This window comes from Coregonus lavaretus, assembly GCF_964263955.1.
Source record: "Coregonus lavaretus genome assembly, contig: HAP1_SCAFFOLD_1661, whole genome shotgun sequence".
Taxonomy (NCBI): domain Eukaryota; kingdom Metazoa; phylum Chordata; class Actinopteri; order Salmoniformes; family Salmonidae; genus Coregonus; species Coregonus lavaretus.
The window spans coordinates 74,801-95,053 of record NW_028163339.1 but is presented as its reverse complement, the minus strand read 5'-3'; the positions used below and the strand labels follow the sequence as shown (position 1 = coordinate 95,053).

Sequence of the window (20,253 nt, the reverse complement as noted above, 5' to 3'; positions counted from 1 at the left end):
TGTGTTCTACAGCAGACTAACCAGACAGGTGTGGAATGTGTTCTACAGCAGACTAACCAGACAGGTGTGGAATGTGTTCTACAGCAGACTAACCAGACAGGTGTGGAATGTGTTCTACAGCAGACTAACCAGACAGGTGTGGAATGTGTTCTACAGCAGACTAACCAGACAGGTGTGGAATGTGTTCTACAGCAGACTAACCAGACAGGTGTGGAATGTGTTCTACAGCAGACTAACCAGACAGGTGTGGAATGTGTTCTACAATAGACTAACCAGACAGGTGTGGAATGTGTTCTACAGCAGACTAACCAGACAGGTGTGGAATGTGTTCTACAGCAGACTAACCAGACAGGTGTGGAATGTGTTCTACAGCAGACTAACCAGACAGGTGTGGAATGTGTTCTACAATAGACTAACCAGACAGGTGTGGAATGTGTTCTACAGCAGACTAACCAGACAGGTGTGGAATGTGTTCTACAGCAGACTAACCAGACAGGTGTGGAATGTGTTCTACAATAGACTAACCAGACAGGTGTGGAATGTGTTCTACAGCAGACTAACCAGACAGGTGTGGAATGTGTTCTACAATAGACTAACCAGACAGGTGTGGAATGTGTTCTACAATAGACTAACCAGACAGGTGTGGAATGTGTTCTACAATAGACTAACCAGACAGGTGTGGAATGTGTTCTACAATAGACTAAGCAGACAGGTGTGGAATGTGTTCTACAATAGACTAACCAGACAGGTGTGGAATGTGTTCTACAGCAGACTAACCAGACAGGTGTGGAATGTGTTCTACAATAGACTAACCAGACAGGTGTGGAATGTGTTCTACAGCAGACTAACCAGACAGGTGTGGAATGTGTTCTACAATAGACTAACCAGACAGGTGTGGAATGTGTTCTACAATAGACTAACCAGACAGGTGTGGAATGTGTTCTACAGCAGACTAACCAGACAGGTGTGGAATGTGTTCTACAATAGACTAACCAGACAGGTGTGGAATGTGTTCTACAGCAGACTAACCAGACAGGTGTGGAATGTGTTCTACAATAGACTAACCAGACAGGTGTGGAATGTGTTCTACAGCAGACTAACCAGACAGGTGTGGAATGTGTTCTACAATAGACTAACCAGACAGGTGTGGAATGTGTTCTACAGCAGACTAACCAGACAGGTGTGGAATGTGTTCTACAATAGACTAACCAGACAGGTGTGGAATGTGTTCTACAATAGACTAACCAGACAGGTGTGGAATGTGTTCTACAATAGACTAACCAGACAGGTGTGGAATGTGTTCTACAGCAGACTAACCAGACAGGTGTGGAATGTGTTCTACAACAGACTAACCAGACAGGTGTGGAATGTGTTCTACAATAGACTAACCAGACAGGTGTGGAATGTGTTCTACAGCAGACTAACCAGACAGGTGTGGAATGTGTTCTACAGCAGACTAACCAGACAGGTGTGGAATGTGTTCTACAGCAGACTAACCAGACAGGTGTGGAATGTGTTCTACAGCAGACTAACCAGACAGGTGTGGAATGTGTTCTACAATAGACTAACCAGACAGGTGTGGAATGTGTTCTACAATAGACTAACCAGACAGGTGTGGAATGTGTTCTACAATAGACTAACCAGACAGGTGTGGAATGTGTTCTACAATAGACTAACCAGACAGGTGTGGAATGTGTTCTACAGCAGACTAACCAGACAGGTGTGGAATGTGTTCTACAGCAGACTAACCAGACAGGTGTGGAATGTGTTCTACAATAGACTAACCAGACAGGTGTGGAATGTGTTCTACAGCAGACTAACCAGACAGGTGTGGAATGTGTTCTACAATAGACTAACCAGACAGGTGTGGAATGTGTTCTACAATAGACTAACCAGACAGGTGTGGAATGTGTTCTACAATAGACTAACCAGACAGGTGTGGAATGTGTTCTACAGCAGACTAACCAGACAGGTGTGGAATGTGTTCTACAGCAGACTAACCAGACAGGTGTGGAATGTGTTCTACAGCAGACTAACCAGACAGGTGTGGAATGTGTTCTACAATAGACTAACCAGACAGGTGTGGAATGTGTTCTACAGCAGACTAACCAGACAGGTGTGGAATGTGTTCTACAGCAGACTAACCAGACAGGTGTGGAATGTGTTCTACAGCAGACTAACCAGACAGGTGTGGAATGTGTTCTACAATAGACTAACCAGACAGGTGTGGAATGTGTTCTACAGCAGACTAACCAGACAGGTGTGGAATGTGTTCTACAATAGACTAACCAGACAGGTGTGGAATGTGTTCTACAGCAGACTAACCAGACAGGTGTGGAATGTGTTCTACAGCAGACTAACCAGACAGGTGTGGAATGTGTTCTACAATAGACTAACCAGACAGGTGTGGAATGTGTTCTACAGCAGACTAACCAGACAGGTGTGGAATGTGTTCTACAGCAGACTAACCAGACAGGTGTGGAATGTGTTCTACAGCAGACTAACCAGACAGGTGTGGAATGTGTTCCAGCATAGGTACAGGTGTGTGTGGAAATAACGGTATCTTTGTGTGTGTGTGTGTGTGTGTGTGTGTGTGTGTGTGTGTGTGTGTGTGTGTGTGTGTGTGTGTGTGTGTGTGTGTGTGTGTGTGTGTGTGTGTGTGTGTGTGTGTGTGTGTGTGTGTAGGTCCGTCGCGGGGCTGGTTCCAGCGCTCTAAGGTTCTGCAGGTGCAGGCGTGTGTGAGGATGGTCCTAGAGTGGGCTAGGAAGGCGGGGCTTAGTCACCTGGCAGACAAGTTCTTCAACAAGTTCAACAGTGCTGTCAGCATCCTGGCCACACCCCCTCAGCAGCTAACACAGGTAACATCACACACCTGACCCCTAACCTCTGACCTCTAACCTTTTCTCACCGTAAAGGTCCAATGCAGCCATTTTTATATCAATATCAAATCATTTCTGGGTAACAATGAACAATGAAGTACCTTACTGTGATTGGTTTACATTAAAGTGGTCAAAAAAAAAAAAAAAAAAACTTTCTTAGCGAAGAGGAATTTCTCAAGCAAGAATTTGGGACTGTCTGGGAGTGGTCGGAGTGGGGAGGGGACAACTGAAAACTAGCTGTGATTGGCAGAGAGGTTTGGAGCTGTCCTTTTTATTGGTCTATTAACTAATTCACCAGGCTGGCCAAAACTCCGTCACACTGAAGGCTGAAATTTCAGGCGGTGTTTTCAAACAGCTCTTACATTAAAAGGGCATTATCGTCATTTACACAATTTCACAGTATTATTCCAACCTCAGTGTGGAAATACGCCGCTCAAAAAAATAAAGGGAACACTTAAACAACACATCCTAGATGTGAATGAATGAAATAATCTTATTAAATACTTTTTTCTTTACATAGTTGAATGTGCTGACAACAAAATCACACAAAAATTATCAATGGAAATCAAATTTATCAACCCATGGAGGTCTGGATTTGGAGTCACCCTTAAAATTAAAGTGGGAAAACCAGACTACAGGCTGTATATATATATTCTGTATATACTACAGGCTGTATATATATATATTCTGTATATACTACTGGCTGTATATATATATATTCTGTATATACTACAGGCTGTATATATATATATTCTGTATATACTACAGGCTGTATATATATATTCTGCTATATACTACAGGCTGTATATATATATATTCTGTATATACTACAGGCTGTATATATATATATTCTGTATATACTACAGGCTGTATATATATATATTCTGCTATATTTATTCTTTATACACTGAATACTTATGTAAATAAGGTATCAGTTTTTTATTTTTTATACATTTGCAAACATTTCTAAAAAACTGGTTTTTGCTTTGTCATTATGAGGTATTGTGTGTAGATTGATGAGGGGGGAAAAACGATTTAATCCATTTTAGAATTAGGCTTTAACGTAACAAAAATGTGAAAAAAAGTCAAGGGGTCTGAATACTTTTCCGAATGCAGTGTATATTCTGATATATTTATTTCTAGATGAGTTGGAAGGTGCTGTGTGCGGACCACCCCAGTCTGAAGCCGGTACAGCTGCATGGCCTGTTGACTCAGTACCAGCTGACGGCTGAGATGGGGCCTGTCCCTATCTGGCAGCCCAGCAGTGAGGACGAGGCATACATATACAGGACAGGTACCTACAGTGGGGAGAACAAGTATTTGATACACACTGCCGATTTTGCAGGTTTTCCTACTTACAAAAGCATGTAGAGGTCTGTAATTTTTTTTATCATAGGTACACTTCAACTGTGAGAGACGGAATCTAAAACAAAAATCCAGAAAATCACATTGTATGATTTTTAAGTAATTAATTTGCATTTTATTGCATGACATAAGTATTTGATACATCAGAAAAAGCAGAACTTAATATTTGGTACAGAAACCTTTGTTTGCAATTACAGAGATCATATGTTTCCTGTAGGTCTTGACCAGGTTTGCACACACTGCAGCAGGGATTTTGGCCCCCTTCTCCAGATCCTTCAGGTTTCGGGGCTGTCGCTGGGCAATACAGACTTTCAGCTCCCTCCAAAGATTTTCTATTGGGTTCAGGTCTGGAGACTGGCTATGCCACTCCAGGACCTTGAGATGCTTCTTACGGAGCCACTCCTTAGTTGCCCTGGCTGTGTGTTTCGGGTCGTTGTCATGCTGGAAGACCCAGCCACGACCCATCTTCAACAGCCACGACCCATCTTCAATGCTCTTACTGAGGGAAGGAGGTTGTTGGCCAAGATCTCGCGATACATGGCCCCTTCCATCCTCCCCTCAATACGGTGCAGTCGTCCTGTCCCCTTTGTTTCCACCTCCATGCTTCACGGTTGGGATGGTGTTCTTGGGGTTGTACTCATCCTTCTTCTTCCTCCAAACACGGCGAGTGGAGTTTAGACCAAAAAGCTCTATTTTTGTCTCATCAGACCACATGACCTTCTCCCATTCCTCCTCTGGATCATCCAGATGGTCATTGGCAAACTTCAGACGGGCCTGGACATGCGCTGGCTTGAGCAGGGGGACCTTGCGTACGCTGCAGGATTTTAATCCATGACGGCGTAGTGTGTTACTAATGGTTTTCTTTGAAACTGTGGTCCCAGCTCTCTTCAGGTCGTTGACCAGGTCCTGCTGTGTAGTTCTGGGCTGATCCCTCACCTTCCTCATGATTATTGATGCCCCACGAGGTGAGATCTTGCATGGAGCCCCAGACCGAGGGTGATTGACCGTCATCTTGAACTTCCATTTTCTAATAATTGCGCCAACAGTTGTTGCCTTCTCACCAAGCTGCTTGCCTATTGTCCTGTAGCCCATCCCAGCCTTGTGCAGGTCTACAAATTTATCCCTGATGTCCTTACACAGCTCTCTGGTCTTGGCCATTGTGGAGAGGTTGGAGTCTGTTTGATTGAGTGTGTGGACAGGTGTCTTTTATACAGGTAACGAGTTCAAACAGATGCAGCTAATACAGGTAATGAGTGGAGAACAGGAGGGCTTCTTAAAGAAAAACTAACAGGTCTGTGAGAGCCGGAATTCTTACTGGTTGGTAGGTGATCAAATACTTATGTCATGCAATAAAATGCAAATTAATTACTTAAAAATCATACAATGTGATTTTCTGGATTTTTGTTTTAGATTCCGTCTCTCACAGTTGAAGTGTAACCCCTGCTCTGCCGTGTCTGTGTGGATTCTAACCCCTGCTCTGCCGTGTCTGTGTGGATTCTAACCCTCTGCTCTGCCGTGTCTGTGTGGATTCTAACCCCCTGCTCTGCCGTGTCTGTGTGGGTTCTAACCCCTGCTCTGCCGTGTCTGTGTGGATTCTAACCCTCTGCTCTGCCGTGTCTGTGTGGATTCTAACCCCTGCTCTGCCGTGTCTGTGTGGATTCTAACCCCTGCTCTGCCGTGTCTGTGTGGATTCTAACCCCTGCTCTGCCGTGTCTGTGTGGATTCTAACCCCTGCTCTGCCGTGTCTGTGTGGATTCTAACCCCTGCTCTGCCGTGTCTGTGTGGATTCTAACCCTCTGCTCTGCCGTGTCTGTGTGGATTCTAACCCCTGCTCTGCCGTGTCTGTGTGGATTCTAACCCCTGCTCTGCCGTGTCTGTGTGGATTCTAACCCCTGCTCTGCCGTGTCTGTCCCTCCCCCAGTGGACCTGTTGGAGAGTTTTGAGAACCACCCCCCCATCGTCCTCCCCAGCGGGGGGTTCAGAGTGGACCTAGACAGTGACTGTATAGAGGACAGCATCTACAGACAGCTGCTCTACGTTAGACACTTCCTCTGGGGGCTACGCACCAAGACTCACCCCACTGGCAACAACACACACACTCACCCCACTGTCAACAACACACACCCCACTGTCAACAACACACACACTCACTCCACTGGCAACAACACACACCCCACTGGCAACAACACTCACCCCACTGGCAACAACACTCACACTCACCCCACTGGCAACAACACACACACTCACCCCACTGGCAACAACACTCACACTCACCCCACTGGCAACAACACTCACACTCACCCCGCTGTCAACAACACACACACTCACCCCACTGGCAACAACACTCACACTCACCCCGCTGTCAACAACACACACCCCACTGTCAACAACACTCACACTCACCCCACTGTCAACAACACACACACACACACTCCCACGGCGGTTAACGGGACTGGAACACGAACGAGCACCGGGACTAGTACCGCCCCTGCAGACTGGCAGGAAGCACAGGTAGGTCACGTGATGCACACACACACGCACACACACACGCACACACACACACACGCACACACACACACACACACACACACACACACACACACACACACACACACACACACACACACACACCCACCCACCCACCCAGACCCACCCAGACCCACCCACTCCTTGCAGTAATCCGGGCCATGTGCCTCAGCAGCTGTGGTTCTTCAGTAGTTACCAGTAATCTTTTACATGAAAGACAAAAGGCCCTTTACTCCGTCCACACACATCGATGTGCACACAGACAATACTGCCCCCCCCCCCCCGGCCCAACTCCCAACTCTGCAAGAACTCAGACTTGCCGCATATGTGATCCCACCCACCCACACCCTGGCGGTGCGGGGTCCTAGACATGACAGCCATGGTAATCAGATTAAGGCTTTAGGACCAGTAAGTAGTTCATCAGGACGGCTGGCTGGGAGAGGCCTACTGCGGCCAACACTCCTGTCTTTAACAGTATTGTAATTGTGTGTTGTTTTATCCCCCCCTCCCCCCCCCATCCAGAGGGAGTGTCCTCCGTCCCACAATATTCCCCGGTCAGGAGGGGGGGAGGCGGGGGAGACGGGTGAGGAGTGGGTGACGGACAGACCCCCAGGCCAATCTCACAGCAGTGTGAGGAGGAATGGCACCGCCCACCACCCCCGGGCAACCAACCAGGACCTTTCGTGCCTCCTGACTCCGCCCAACACGCCCTTGTACCCTGAGGGGGGCGGGGCTGACCTGGTTGGACACGCCCCCCAGGTCAACGGCTGCAGTAATAGCAGACCTCCAACGGATGGGAAGAAAAGCAACGGACTAGACGGTAAAGACTCCTCTACTGACATATATATATGGGTAATATGACATCGGCAACGGACTAGAGGGTAAAGACTCCTCTACTGACATATATATGGGTAATATGACATCGGCAACAGGCTATAGGGTAAAGACTCCTCTACTGACATATATATGGGTAATATGACATCGGCAACGGACTAGAGGGTAAAGACTCCTCTACTGACATATATATGGGTAATATAACATCGGCAACAGACTAGAGGGTAAAGACTCCTCTACTGACATATATATGGGTAATATAACATCGGCAACGGACTAGAGGGTAAAGACTCCTCTACTGACATATAGACGGGTAATATAACATCGGCAACAGGCTAGAGGGTAAAGACTCCTCTACTGACATATAGACGGGTAATATAACATCGGCAACAGGCTAGAGGGTAAAGACTCCTCTACTGACATATATATGGGTAATATAACATCGGCAACAGGCTAGAGGGTAAAGACTCCTCTACTGACATATAGACGGGTAATATAACATCGGCAACAGGCTAGAGGGTAAAGACTCCTCTACTGACATATATATGGGTAATATAACATCGGCAACAGGCTAGAGGGTAAAGACTCCTCTACTGACATATAGACGGGTAATATAACATCGGCTAGAGGGTAAAGACTCCTCTACTGACATATATATGGGTAATATAACATCGGCAACAGGCTAGAGGGTAAAGACTCCTCTACTGACATATATACGGGTAATATGACATCGGCAACGGACTAGAGGGTAAAGACTCCTCTACTGACATATAGACGGGTAATATAACATCGGCAACAGGCTAGAGGGTAAAGACTCCTCTACTGACATATATATGGGTAATATGACATCGGCAACAGGCTAGAGGGTAAAGACTCCTCTACTGACATATATATGGGTAATATAACATCGGCAACGGGCTAGAGGGTAAAGACTCCTCTACTGACATATAGACGGGTAATATAACATCGGCAACGGACTAGAGGGTAAAGACTCCTCTACTGACATATATATGGGTAATATAACATCGGCAACGGGCTAGAGGGTAAAGACTCCTCTACTGACATATATATGGGTAATATGACATCGGCAACGGACTAGAGGGTAAAGACTCCTCTACTGACATATATATGGGTAATATAACATCGGCAACAGACTAGAGGGTAAAGACTCCTGTACTGACATATATATGGGTAATATAACATCGGCAACGGACTAGAGGGTAAAGACTCCTCTACTGACATATAGACGGGTAATATAACATCGGCAACAGGCTAGAGGGTAAAGACTCCTCTACTGACATATAGACGGGTAATATAACATCGGCAACAGGCTAGAGGGTAAAGACTCCTCTACTGACATATATATGGGTAATATAACATCGGCAACAGGCTAGAGGGTAAAGACTCCTCTACTGACATATAGACGGGTAATATAACATCGGCAACAGGCTAGAGGGTAAAGACTCCTCTACTGACATATATATGGGTAATATAACATCGGCAACAGGCTAGAGGGTAAAGACTCCTCTACTGACATATAGACGGGTAATATAACATCGGCTAGAGGGTAAAGACTCCTCTACTGACATATATATGGGTAATATAACATCGGCAACGGGCTAGAGGGTAAAGACTCCTCTACTGACATATATATGGGTAATATAACATCGGCAACGGACTAGAGGGTAAAGACTCCTCTACTGACATATATATGGGTAATATAACATCGGCAACAGGCTAGAGGGTAAAGACTCCTCTACTGACATATAGACGGGTAATATAACATCGGCAACAGGCTAGAGGGTAAAGACTCCTCTACTGACATATAGACGGGTAATATAACATCGGCAACGGGCTAGAGGGTAAAGACTCCTCTACTGACATATATATGGGTAATATAACATCGGCAACGGACTAGACGGTAAAGACTCCTCTACTGACATATATATGGGTAATATGACATCGGCAACGGACTAGAGGGTAAAGACTCCTCTACTGACATATAGACGGGTAATATAACATCGGCAACGGACTAGAGGGTAAAGACTCCTCTACTGACATATATATGGGTAATATAACATCGGCAACGGGCTAGAGGGTAAAGACTCCTCTACTGACATATATATGGGTAATATGACATCGGCAACGGACTAGAGGGTAAAGACTCCTCTACTGACATATATATGGGTAATATAACATCGGCAACAGACTAGAGGGTAAAGACTCCTGTACTGACATATATATGGGTAATATAACATCGGCAACGGACTAGAGGGTAAAGACTCCTCTACTGACATATAGACGGGTAATATAACATCGGCAACAGGCTAGAGGGTAAAGACTCCTCTACTGACATATAGACGGGTAATATAACATCGGCAACAGGCTAGAGGGTAAAGACTCCTCTACTGACATATATATGGGTAATATAACATCGGCAACAGGCTAGAGGGTAAAGACTCCTCTACTGACATATAGACGGGTAATATAACATCGGCAACAGGCTAGAGGGTAAAGACTCCTCTACTGACATATATATGGGTAATATAACATCGGCAACAGGCTAGAGGGTAAAGACTCCTCTACTGACATATAGACGGGTAATATAACATCGGCTAGAGGGTAAAGACTCCTCTACTGACATATATATGGGTAATATAACATCGGCAACGGGCTAGAGGGTAAAGACTCCTCTACTGACATATATATGGGTAATATAACATCGGCAACGGACTAGAGGGTAAAGACTCCTCTACTGACATATATATGGGTAATATAACATCGGCAACAGGCTAGAGGGTAAAGACTCCTCTACTGACATATAGACGGGTAATATAACATCGGCAACAGGCTAGAGGGTAAAGACTCCTCTACTGACATATAGACGGGTAATATAACATCGGCAACGGGCTAGAGGGTAAAGACTCCTCTACTGACATATATATGGGTAATATAACATCGGCAACGGACTAGACGGTAAAGACTCCTCTACTGACATATATATGGGTAATATGACATCGGCAACGGACTAGAGGGTAAAGACTCCTCTACTGACATATAGACGGGTAATATAACATCGGCAACAGGCTAGAGGGTAAAGACTCCTCTACTGACATATAGACGGGTAATATAACATCGGCAACGGGCTAGAGGGTAAAGACTCCTCTACTGACATATATATGGGTAATATAACATCGGCAACGGACTAGAGGGTAAAGACTCCTCTACTGACATATAGACGGGTAATATAACATCGGCAACGGACTAGAGGGTAAAGACTCCTCTACTGACATATATATGGGTAATATAACATCGGCAACGGACTAGAGGGTAAAGACTCCTCTACTGACATATAGACGGGTAATATAACATCGGCAACGGACTAGAGGGTAAAGACTCCTCTACTGACATATATATGGGTAATATGACATCGGCAACGGACTAGAGGGTAAAGACTCCTCTACTGACATATAGACGGGTAATATAACATCGGCAACAGGCTAGAGGGTAAAGACTCCTCTACTGACATATAGACGGGTAATATAACATCGGCAACAGGCTAGAGGGTAAAGACTCCTCTACTGACATATATATGGGTAATATAACATCGGCAACAGGCTAGAGGGTAAAGACTCCTCTACTGACATATAGACGGGTAATATAACATCGGCAACAGGCTAGAGGGTAAAGACTCCTCTACTGACATATATATGGGTAATATAACATCGGCAACGGACTAGAGGGTAAAGACTCCTCTACTGACATATATATGGGTAATATAACATCGGCAACGGACTAGAGGGTAAAGACTCCTCTACTGACATATATATGGGTAATATAACATCGGCAACAGGCTAGAGGGTAAAGACTCCTCTACTGACATATACACAGCAATATAGTTTTTTTTACAGTATGTAATACACACATGCATGTATTTATATATAAAATATAACAATAACATCAGCAATGGACTTGACGATATAAATTCATGTACAGCAACATATAAGAAAATATACTTTTGACATAATCTATACGAAATACACCATAACATGAGAACGGACTGACAACAGAACTGTAGAGAGGAGTGCTGTTGTTCCCTGATAAAACTCTGGATGTGTGCCCCCTGGTGATAGGGTTCAGTACTGCATGTCTATGGCTTTACATGTCACTTTTACATTTTAGTCATTTAGCAGACACTAATCACAGAGCAAATTTACAGGAGCAATTAGGGTTAAGTGCCTTGCTCGAGATGTAGCACGTAGTCGGCTCAGGGAACAGAACCAGCGACCTTTCGGTTACTGGGCCAACGCGCTTAACCGCTGGGCTACCTGCCCTCTAGTCTACGCTGTCTGTTTAGTTGTTTAGTCGTTGACTGTGTGTGTTCGTTGTTCTGTGTTTGTGGGACTGCCTTGTAGCTCTGTGTGTTAGTAGTTCTGTGTTTGTGGGACTGCCTGTCTGTGTGTTAGTTGTTCTGTGTTTGTGGGACTGCCTTGTAGCTCTGTGTGTTCGTAGTTCTGTGTTTGTGGGACTGCCTTGTAGCTGTGTGTGTTAGTTGTTCTGTGTTTGTGTGACTGCCTTGTAGCTGTGTGTGTTAGTTCTGTGTTTGTGTGACTGCCTTGTAGCTCTGTGTGTTCGTTGTTCTGTGTTTGTGTGACTGCCTTGTAGCTGTGTGTGTTAGTTCTGTGTTTGTGGGACTGCCTTGTAGCTCTGTGTGTTAGTTGTTCTGTGTTTGTGGGACTGCCTTGTAGCTCTGTGTGTTAGTTGTTCTGTGTTTGTGGGACTGCCTTGTAGCTGTGTGTGTTAGTTCTGTGTTTGTGGGACTGCCTTGTAGCTGTGTGTGTTAGTTCTGTGTTTGTGGGACTGCCTTGTAGCTCTGTGTGTATCTAGCTGTGGTGTGTGTGTGTGTGTCCTCTGTGCAGGTAGTGTGTGTGAGTTCCCCTTCCCCGTGCCTCCCGGGCCCCTGCTAGCTGATGATGAGTGTTGTCTGGTGTTTGTAGTGGAGCTGAACAAGGGGCCATACGGACTGGGCATGGGACTCATCGATGGACTGGTGAGTAAATCAAATCAAATGTTATGCTTCGTAAAACAACAGGTGTAGACTAACAGTGAAATGTTTACTGACGGGTCCTTTTCCAACAATGCAGAGTTAAAGATAAAATATATAAAATAAAAATACAAATGTGACAAGGAATAAATACACAGTGAATAACATTAACGAGTAAAAATAACATGGCTATATACAGGAAGTACCAGTACTGAGTCAATGTGCAGGGCTACGAGGTAATAACATGGCTATATACAGGAAGTACCAGGTAATAACATGTCTATATACAGGAAGTACCAGTACCGAGTCGATGTGCAGGGCTACGAGGTAATTGAGGTAGCTATGTACATATAGGAAGGGTAAAGTGACTAGGCAACAGGATAGATAATAGACAGTAGCAGCAGCGTATGTGTTGAGTGTGTGTGTGTAATGTGCGTGTGTGTGTATGTGTGTGATGGGGTGTCAGTGAGAGTTAGTACAAAAAAGGGTCAACGCAGGTATTCCAGGTAGCCATTTGCAATCCAGATTGCGTCATCTGTGGATCTTTCGGGGCAGCATGTGACTTGGAGTGGGTCCAGGGTGTCTGGGATGATGGTGTTGATGTGAGCCATGACCAGCCTTTCAAAGCCTTTCATGGCTAATGATGTGAGCGCTACGGGGCGATAGTCATTTAGTTACCTTGGCGATCTTGGGCACGGGGACTGTGGTCTGCTTGAAACATGTAGATATTACAGACAGGATCAGGGAGAGGTTGAACATGTCAGTGAAGAAGTCTCCTGAGTGGCGCAGTGGTCTAAGGCACTGCATCCCAGTGCTAGCTGTGCCACTAGAGATCTTGGTTCGAATCCGGGCTCTGTTGCAGCCGGCCGTGACCGGGAGACTCATGGGCGGCGCACAACTGGCCCAGCGTCGTCCAGGGTAGGGGAGGGAATGGCCGGCAGGGATGTAGCTCAGTTGGTAGAGCATGGCGTTTGCAACGCCAGGGTTGTGGGTTTGATTTCCACGGGGGGCCAGTATGAAAAAAAAAAACTAAGTCGCTCTGGATAAGAGCTTCTGCTAAATGATGTAAATGTAAATGTAAGAGACTTGCCAGTTGGTCAGACCATGCCCAGAGTATGCGTCCTGGTATTCTGTCTGGCCCCGCGGACTTGAGAATGTTAACCTGTTTAAAGGTCTTACTCACGGGCCTCCCGAGTGACGCAGCGGTCTAAGGCAGTGCTAGAGGCGTCACTACAGACCCGGGTTTGATACCGGGCTGTATCACAACCGGACGTGATCGTGAGTCCCATAGGGCGGCGCACAAATGGCCCAGCGTTGTCCGGGTTAGGGGAAGGGGGGGCTTTACTTGGCTCATCACGCTCTAGCGACTCCTTGTGGAGGGCCAGGAGCCTGCAGGCTGAACTCGGTCGTCAGTTGAACGGTGTTTCCTCTGACACATTGGTACGGCTGGCTTCCGGGTTTAAAAGCACGGTTTGGCGGGTCACGTTTCGGAGGACGCATGACTCGACCTTCGCCTCCCGAGCCCGTTGGGGGAGTTGCAGCAATGAGACAAGATCGAAATTGGGGAGAAAAAGGGGGTAAAATACTAAAATCAAATGCAATGAAAAATAAAAGGTCTTACTCACATCGGCTACGAAGAGCGAGATCACACAGTCATCCGGAAGAGCTGGTGCTCTCATGCACGGTTCAGTGTTGCTTGTCTCGAAGCGAGCATAAAAGGAATTTATTTCGTCTGGTAGGTTCGCGTCGCTGGGCAGCTCGCGGCTGGGTTTCCCTTTGCAATCTGTGATAGTTTGCAAGCCCTGCCACATCCGTCGAGCGTCAGAGCCGGTGTAGTAGGATTCGATCTTAGTCCTGTATTGATGCGTTGTCTGTTTGATGGCTCGTCGGAGGTCGTAGCGGGATTTCTTATAAGCGTCCGGTTTAGTGTCCCGCTCCTTAAAAACGGCAGCACTAGCCTTTAGCTCAGTGCGGATGTTGCCTGTAATCCATGGCTTCTGGTTGGGGTAAGTACGTACGGTCACTGTGGGGACGACATCATCAATGCACTTATTAATGAAACCGGTGACTGATGTTGTAAAACTCCTCAATGTTATGGGATGAATGCCGGAACATATTCCAATCTGTGCTAGCGAAACAGTCCTGTAGCTTAGCAACCGCTTCATCGGAACACTTCCATATTCCGTACATCCGGTTTGTGTTTTTGCTTGTAAGCAGGAAGCAGGAGGATATAGTTATGGTTCTGATTTGCCAAAGGGAGAGCGAGAGAGGGCCCTGTATGCGTTTCTGTGTGTGGAATAAAGGTGATCTAGAGTTTTGAACACCTCTAGTTGCACAGGTGACATGCTGGTAAATATGAGGTAAAACAGTTTCCCTGCATTAAAATCACCGGCCACGAGAAACGCTGCATCTGAATGTGCATTTTCTTGTTTGTTTATGGCCCTAAACAGCTCATTGAGTGCGGTCTTAGTGCCAGCATTGGTTTGTGGTGGTAAATAGACAGCTAGGAATAACATAGATGAAAACTCTCTTGGTAAATACATTTACATTTACATTTTAGTCATTTAGCAGACGCTCTTATCCAGAGCGACTTACAGTTAGTGAGTGCATACATTATTTTTTCATTTTTGTCATACTGAGTATGGTCTACAGCTTATCATGAGGAATTCTACCTCAGGCGAGCAAAACCTCGAGACTTCCTTAATATTATAGATCGCGCACAACGTTTCTTAACATTATAGATCGCGCACAACGTTTCTTAACATGAGAGATTGCACACAACGTTTCTTAACATGAGAGATTGTGCATAACGTTTCTTAACATGAGAAATCACTCACAACGTTTCTTAACATTACAGATCACTCACAACGTTTCTTAACATTACAGATCGTTCACAACGTTTCTTAACATTGTAGATCGCAAACAACGTTTCTTAACATTATAGATAGCAAACAACGTTTCTTAACATTATAGTTAGCAAACAACGTTTCTTAACATGAGTGATTGCGCACAACGTTTCGAAACATGAGAGATTGCGCACAACGTTTCTTAACATTAGAGATCGAGCACAACGTTTCTCAGCATTAGAGATTGCACACGTTTCTTAACATTACAGATCACTCACAACGTTTCTTAACATTACAGATAGTTCACAACGTTTCTTAACATTACAGATCGTTCACAACGTTTCTTCGTTTCTTAACATTACAGATCGTTCACAACGTTTCTTAACACTACAGATCATTCACAACGTTTCTTAACATTAGAGAATGCGCACAACGTTTCTTAACATTTGAGATTGCGCACAACGTTTCTTAACATTAGAGACACACATGGAGGTATCCACACATTGAGGCCGGGATTCAATCCGATCTCACTTTGTCTACAATACACTTTTTAAAGACAATCTTCCTGAGTTCGCGGAGACCACATTCAAGGTAAATGCTGCATATGTCGGCTCAATCAGAAATTGACCTTCAAATGCTGCATTTTCCAAATCCACGATCCGATTAAATCCCGGCTTTATTCATTGACAAAATGTACACACAGCAATAGTGATTGGCTGAACATAGTGGGGTGGTAACGTTGAAACAGCTAAACCCTCCTCCTGTCCCCCCCTCTCCTCTCCTCTCTTCCTCCAGCACACTCCTCTGAATGCTCCGGGTATCTATATCAGAACCCTGATTCCAGACGGTCCAGCAGCGTCTGACGGGAGGCTGAGGATTGGAGACCGGATACTAGCGGTTAACGGGACCAGCCTGATAGGAGCAGACTACCAGAGGTGAGGATACTAGAGGGACCAGCCTGATAGGAGCAGACTACCAGAGGTGAGGATACTAGCGGGACCCGCCTGATAGGAGCAGACTACCAGAGGTGAGGATACTAGCGGGACCAGCCTGATAGGAGCAGACTACCAGAGGTGAGGATACTAGCGGGACCAGCCTGATAGGAGCAGACTACCAGAGGTGAGGATACTAGCGGGACCAGCCTGATAGGAGCAGACTACCAGAGGTGAGGATACTAGAGGGACCAGCCTGATAGGAGCAGACTACCAGAGGTGAGGATACTAGCGGGACCAGCCTGACAGGAGCAGACTACCAGAGGTAAGGATACTAGAGGGACCAGCCTGATAGGAGCAGACTACCAGAGGTGAGGAAACTAGAGGGACCAGCCTGATAGGAGCAGACTACCAGAGGTGAGGATACTAGAGGGACCAGCCTGACAGGAGCAGACTACCAGAGGTGAGGATACTAGAGGGACCAGCCTGATAGGAGCAGACTACCAGAGGTGAGGAAACTAGAGGGACCAGCCTGATAGGAGCAGACTACCAGAGGTGAGGATACTAGAGGGACCAGCCTGATAGGCGCAGACTACCAGAGGTGAGGATACTAGAGGGACCAGCCTGATAGGAGCAGACTACCAGAGGTGAGGATACTAGCGGGACCAGCCTGATAGGAGTAGACTACCAGAGGTGAGGATACTAGCGGGACCAGCCTGATAGGAGTAGACTACCAGAGGTGAGGATACTAGCAGGACCAGCCTGATAGGCGCAGACTACCAGAGGTGAGGATACTAGAGGGACCAGCCTGATAGGAGCAGACTACCAGAGGTGAGGATACTAGAGGGACCAGCCTGATAGGCGCAGACTACCAGAGGTGAGGATACTAGAGGGACCAGCCTGATAGGAGCAGACTACCAGAGGTGAGGATACTAGCGGGACCAGCCTGATAGGAGTAGACTACCAGAGGTGAGGATACTAGCGGGACCAGCCTGATAGGAGTAGACTACCAGAGGTGAGGATACTAGCAGGACCAGCCTGATAGGCGCAGACTACCAGAGGTGAGGATACTAGAGGGACCAGCCTGATAGGAGCAGACTACCAGAGGTGAGGATACTAGAGGGACCAGCCTGATCGGAGCAGACTACCAGAGGTGAGGATACTAGAGGGACCAGCCTGATCGGAGCAGACTACCAGAGGTGAGGATACTAGAGGGACCAGCCTGATCGGAGCAGACTACCAGAGGTGAGGATACTAGAGGGACCAGCCTGATAGGCACAGACTACCAGAGGTGAGGATACTAGAGGGACCAGCCTGATAGGAGCAGACTACCAGAGGTGAGGATACTAGAGGGACCAGCCTGATAGGCGCAGACTACCAGAGGTGAGGATACTAGAGGGACCAGCCTGATAGGAGCAGACTACCTCTCTCCTATCTATTATTAAAACTGAATCTCTGGTGATCACTATGTAATACGACTCTACCTCGCTCCTTCTACCCTTCCTCGCTCCTTCTACCCTTCCTCTCTCTCTCTACCCTTCCTCTCTCTCTTTCCTTCCTCTCCCTCTTTCCTTCCTCTCTCTCTTTCCTTCCTCTCTCTCTTTCCTTCCTCTCTCTCTACCCTTCCTCTCTCTCTCTACCCTTCCTCTCTCTCTTTCCTTCCTCTCTCTCTTTCCTTCCTCTCTCTCTACCCTTCCTCTCTCTCTTTCCTTCCTCTCTCTCTTTCCTTCCTCTCTCTCTTTCCTTCCTCTCTCTCTTTCCTTCCTCTCTCTCTTTCCTCTCCTCCTCCCCCTCTCCAGTGCTGTGGATCTGATCCGGCTAGGCGGAGGGCGTCTGCGTTTCCTGGTGGCCAAGTCAGACCTGGAGGTCTCAGAGAAGATCAGCGCTTCGTCCTGCTGACTGGTGGGTACGGCAGGAATCTCCACCCCGGAACGCTGCCCACAGCTCCAACCAGGAGAGAGGGGGGAAGAGAGGAAGGAAAGAGGTAGATGACAGGAAGTGTCTGTCAAAGAGAAAGAGGGAGATACGGAGAGCGGAAGAGAGGAGATGGATTCTAGGAAGATGGACAAGATCCTGGAATGAGGAGATACTCCTGGGAGCGAGAAAGAGCTTTCCTTCAATCCCAACTATCACATGCACGGACACACACAACTCTAATCTGAAATCAGCCTCATCCTCTTGAATGTAAAAAACAGAACTCAGACGAAGATGGTTGGAAAAAAACTAAAATCCCAAATGAATCGATCAAGCACCAAACACTGGGAAGACTCAGGAGTTTATCAGGAGTTTTTTTTGACAAGAGGAGTCAACAGAGATTTAAAAACCAGACAGACATTCTAATGTTCTTTACTGCACTGTTACTACGGTAACACACGCCTGCCTGGATTGGAGGAGGTACCGAGTCACCCCGACTCCCCCATTATCTCTTGAGTATGACTGCCAAGGCAGTTCGACCAATCACCTGCGAATAGTCAGTGATTGAAGCTAAGTCTAACCAATCAGTCTGGTGTTCTTTTAAAGCACAGTAGATTTGGAGGCCGTGGTGCGATTCTCCACCCTTCTCCCCCTGAAGTCAACAATACAATGCTTTCAATCAAACATGTTGTGGGGAATAATCTCAGAAGCAGGTTCCTATGCGTGAACACATCTTTATTAATATTACAACCAAGAGATTAAGCTTTTCTGGTATGTTCTTAAACTGGGGGCCACTGTTAACCAATCTGCTGACAAGCACACACGCATGACAAACCATTGAGATTCAACGAAAAATGTCCAAAATGATGATCGTTGGACTCTCATTGACTATATATACAGTGAGGGAAAAAAGTATTTGATCCCCTGCTGATTTTGTATGTTTTCCCACTGACAAAGAAATGATCAGTCTATAATTTTAATGGTAGGTTTATTTGAACACAGAGACAGAATAACAACAACAAAATCCAGAAAAACGCATGTCAAAAATGTTATAAATTGATTTGCATTTTAATGAGGGAAATAAGTATTTGACCCCCTCTCAATCAGAAAGATTTCTGGCTCCCAGGTGTCTTTTATACAGGTAACGAGCTGAAATTAGGAGCACACTCTTAAAGGGAGTGCTCCTAATCTCAGCTTGTTACCTGTATAAAAGACACCTGTCCACAGAAGCAATCAATCAATCAGATTCCAAACTCTCCACCATGGCCAAGACCAAAGAGCTCTCCAAGGATGTCAGGGACAAGATTGTAGACCTACACAAGGCTGGAATGGGCTACAAGACCATCGCCAAGCAGCTTGGTGAGAAGGTGACAACAGTTGTTGCGATTATTCGCAAATGGAAGAAACACAAAATAACTGTCAATCTCCCTCGGCCTGGGGCTCCATGCAAGATCTCACCTCGTAGAGTTGCAATGCTCATGAGAACGGTGAGGAATCAGCCCAGAACTACATGGGAGGATCTTGTCAATGATCTCAAGGCAGCTGGGACCATAGTCACCAAGAAAACAATTGGTAACACACTACGCCGTGAAGGACTGAAATCCTGCAACGCCCGCAAGGTCCCCCCTGCTCAAGAAAGCACATATACATGCCCGTCTGAAGTTTGCCAATTAACATCTGGATGATTCAGAGGAGAACTGGGTGAAAGTGTTGTGGTCAGATCGCCGTGTTTGGAGGAGGAGGAATGCTGCCTATGACCCCAAGAACACCATCCCCACCGTCAAACATGGAGGTGGAAACATTATGCTTTGGGGGTGTTTTTCTGCTAAGGGGACAGGACAACTTCACCGCATCAAAGGGACGATGGACGGGGCCATGTACCGTCAAATCTTAGGTGAGAACCTCCTTCCCTC

At 46.2% G+C, this 20,253-nt stretch overlaps 1 protein-coding gene across 1 annotated transcript; it reads left to right on the top strand.

Annotated features, from left to right (window-relative positions):
- Positions 1–2,519: 2,519 nt before the first annotated feature.
- LOC311118220 (ras-associating and dilute domain-containing protein-like) lies at positions 2,520–18,325 on the top strand (the record flags this gene model as incomplete). The annotated part of the gene is made up of 8 exons (XM_084193063.1): positions 2,520–2,535; positions 2,686–2,858; positions 4,023–4,173; positions 6,166–6,755; positions 7,293–7,590; positions 12,524–12,654; positions 16,290–16,429; positions 18,226–18,325. 8 exons carry the CDS (start codon positions 2,520–2,522, stop codon positions 18,323–18,325), a joined length of 1,599 nt encoding a protein of 532 aa, XP_084049189.1.
- Between the last annotated feature and the right edge of the window lie 1,928 nt (positions 18,326–20,253).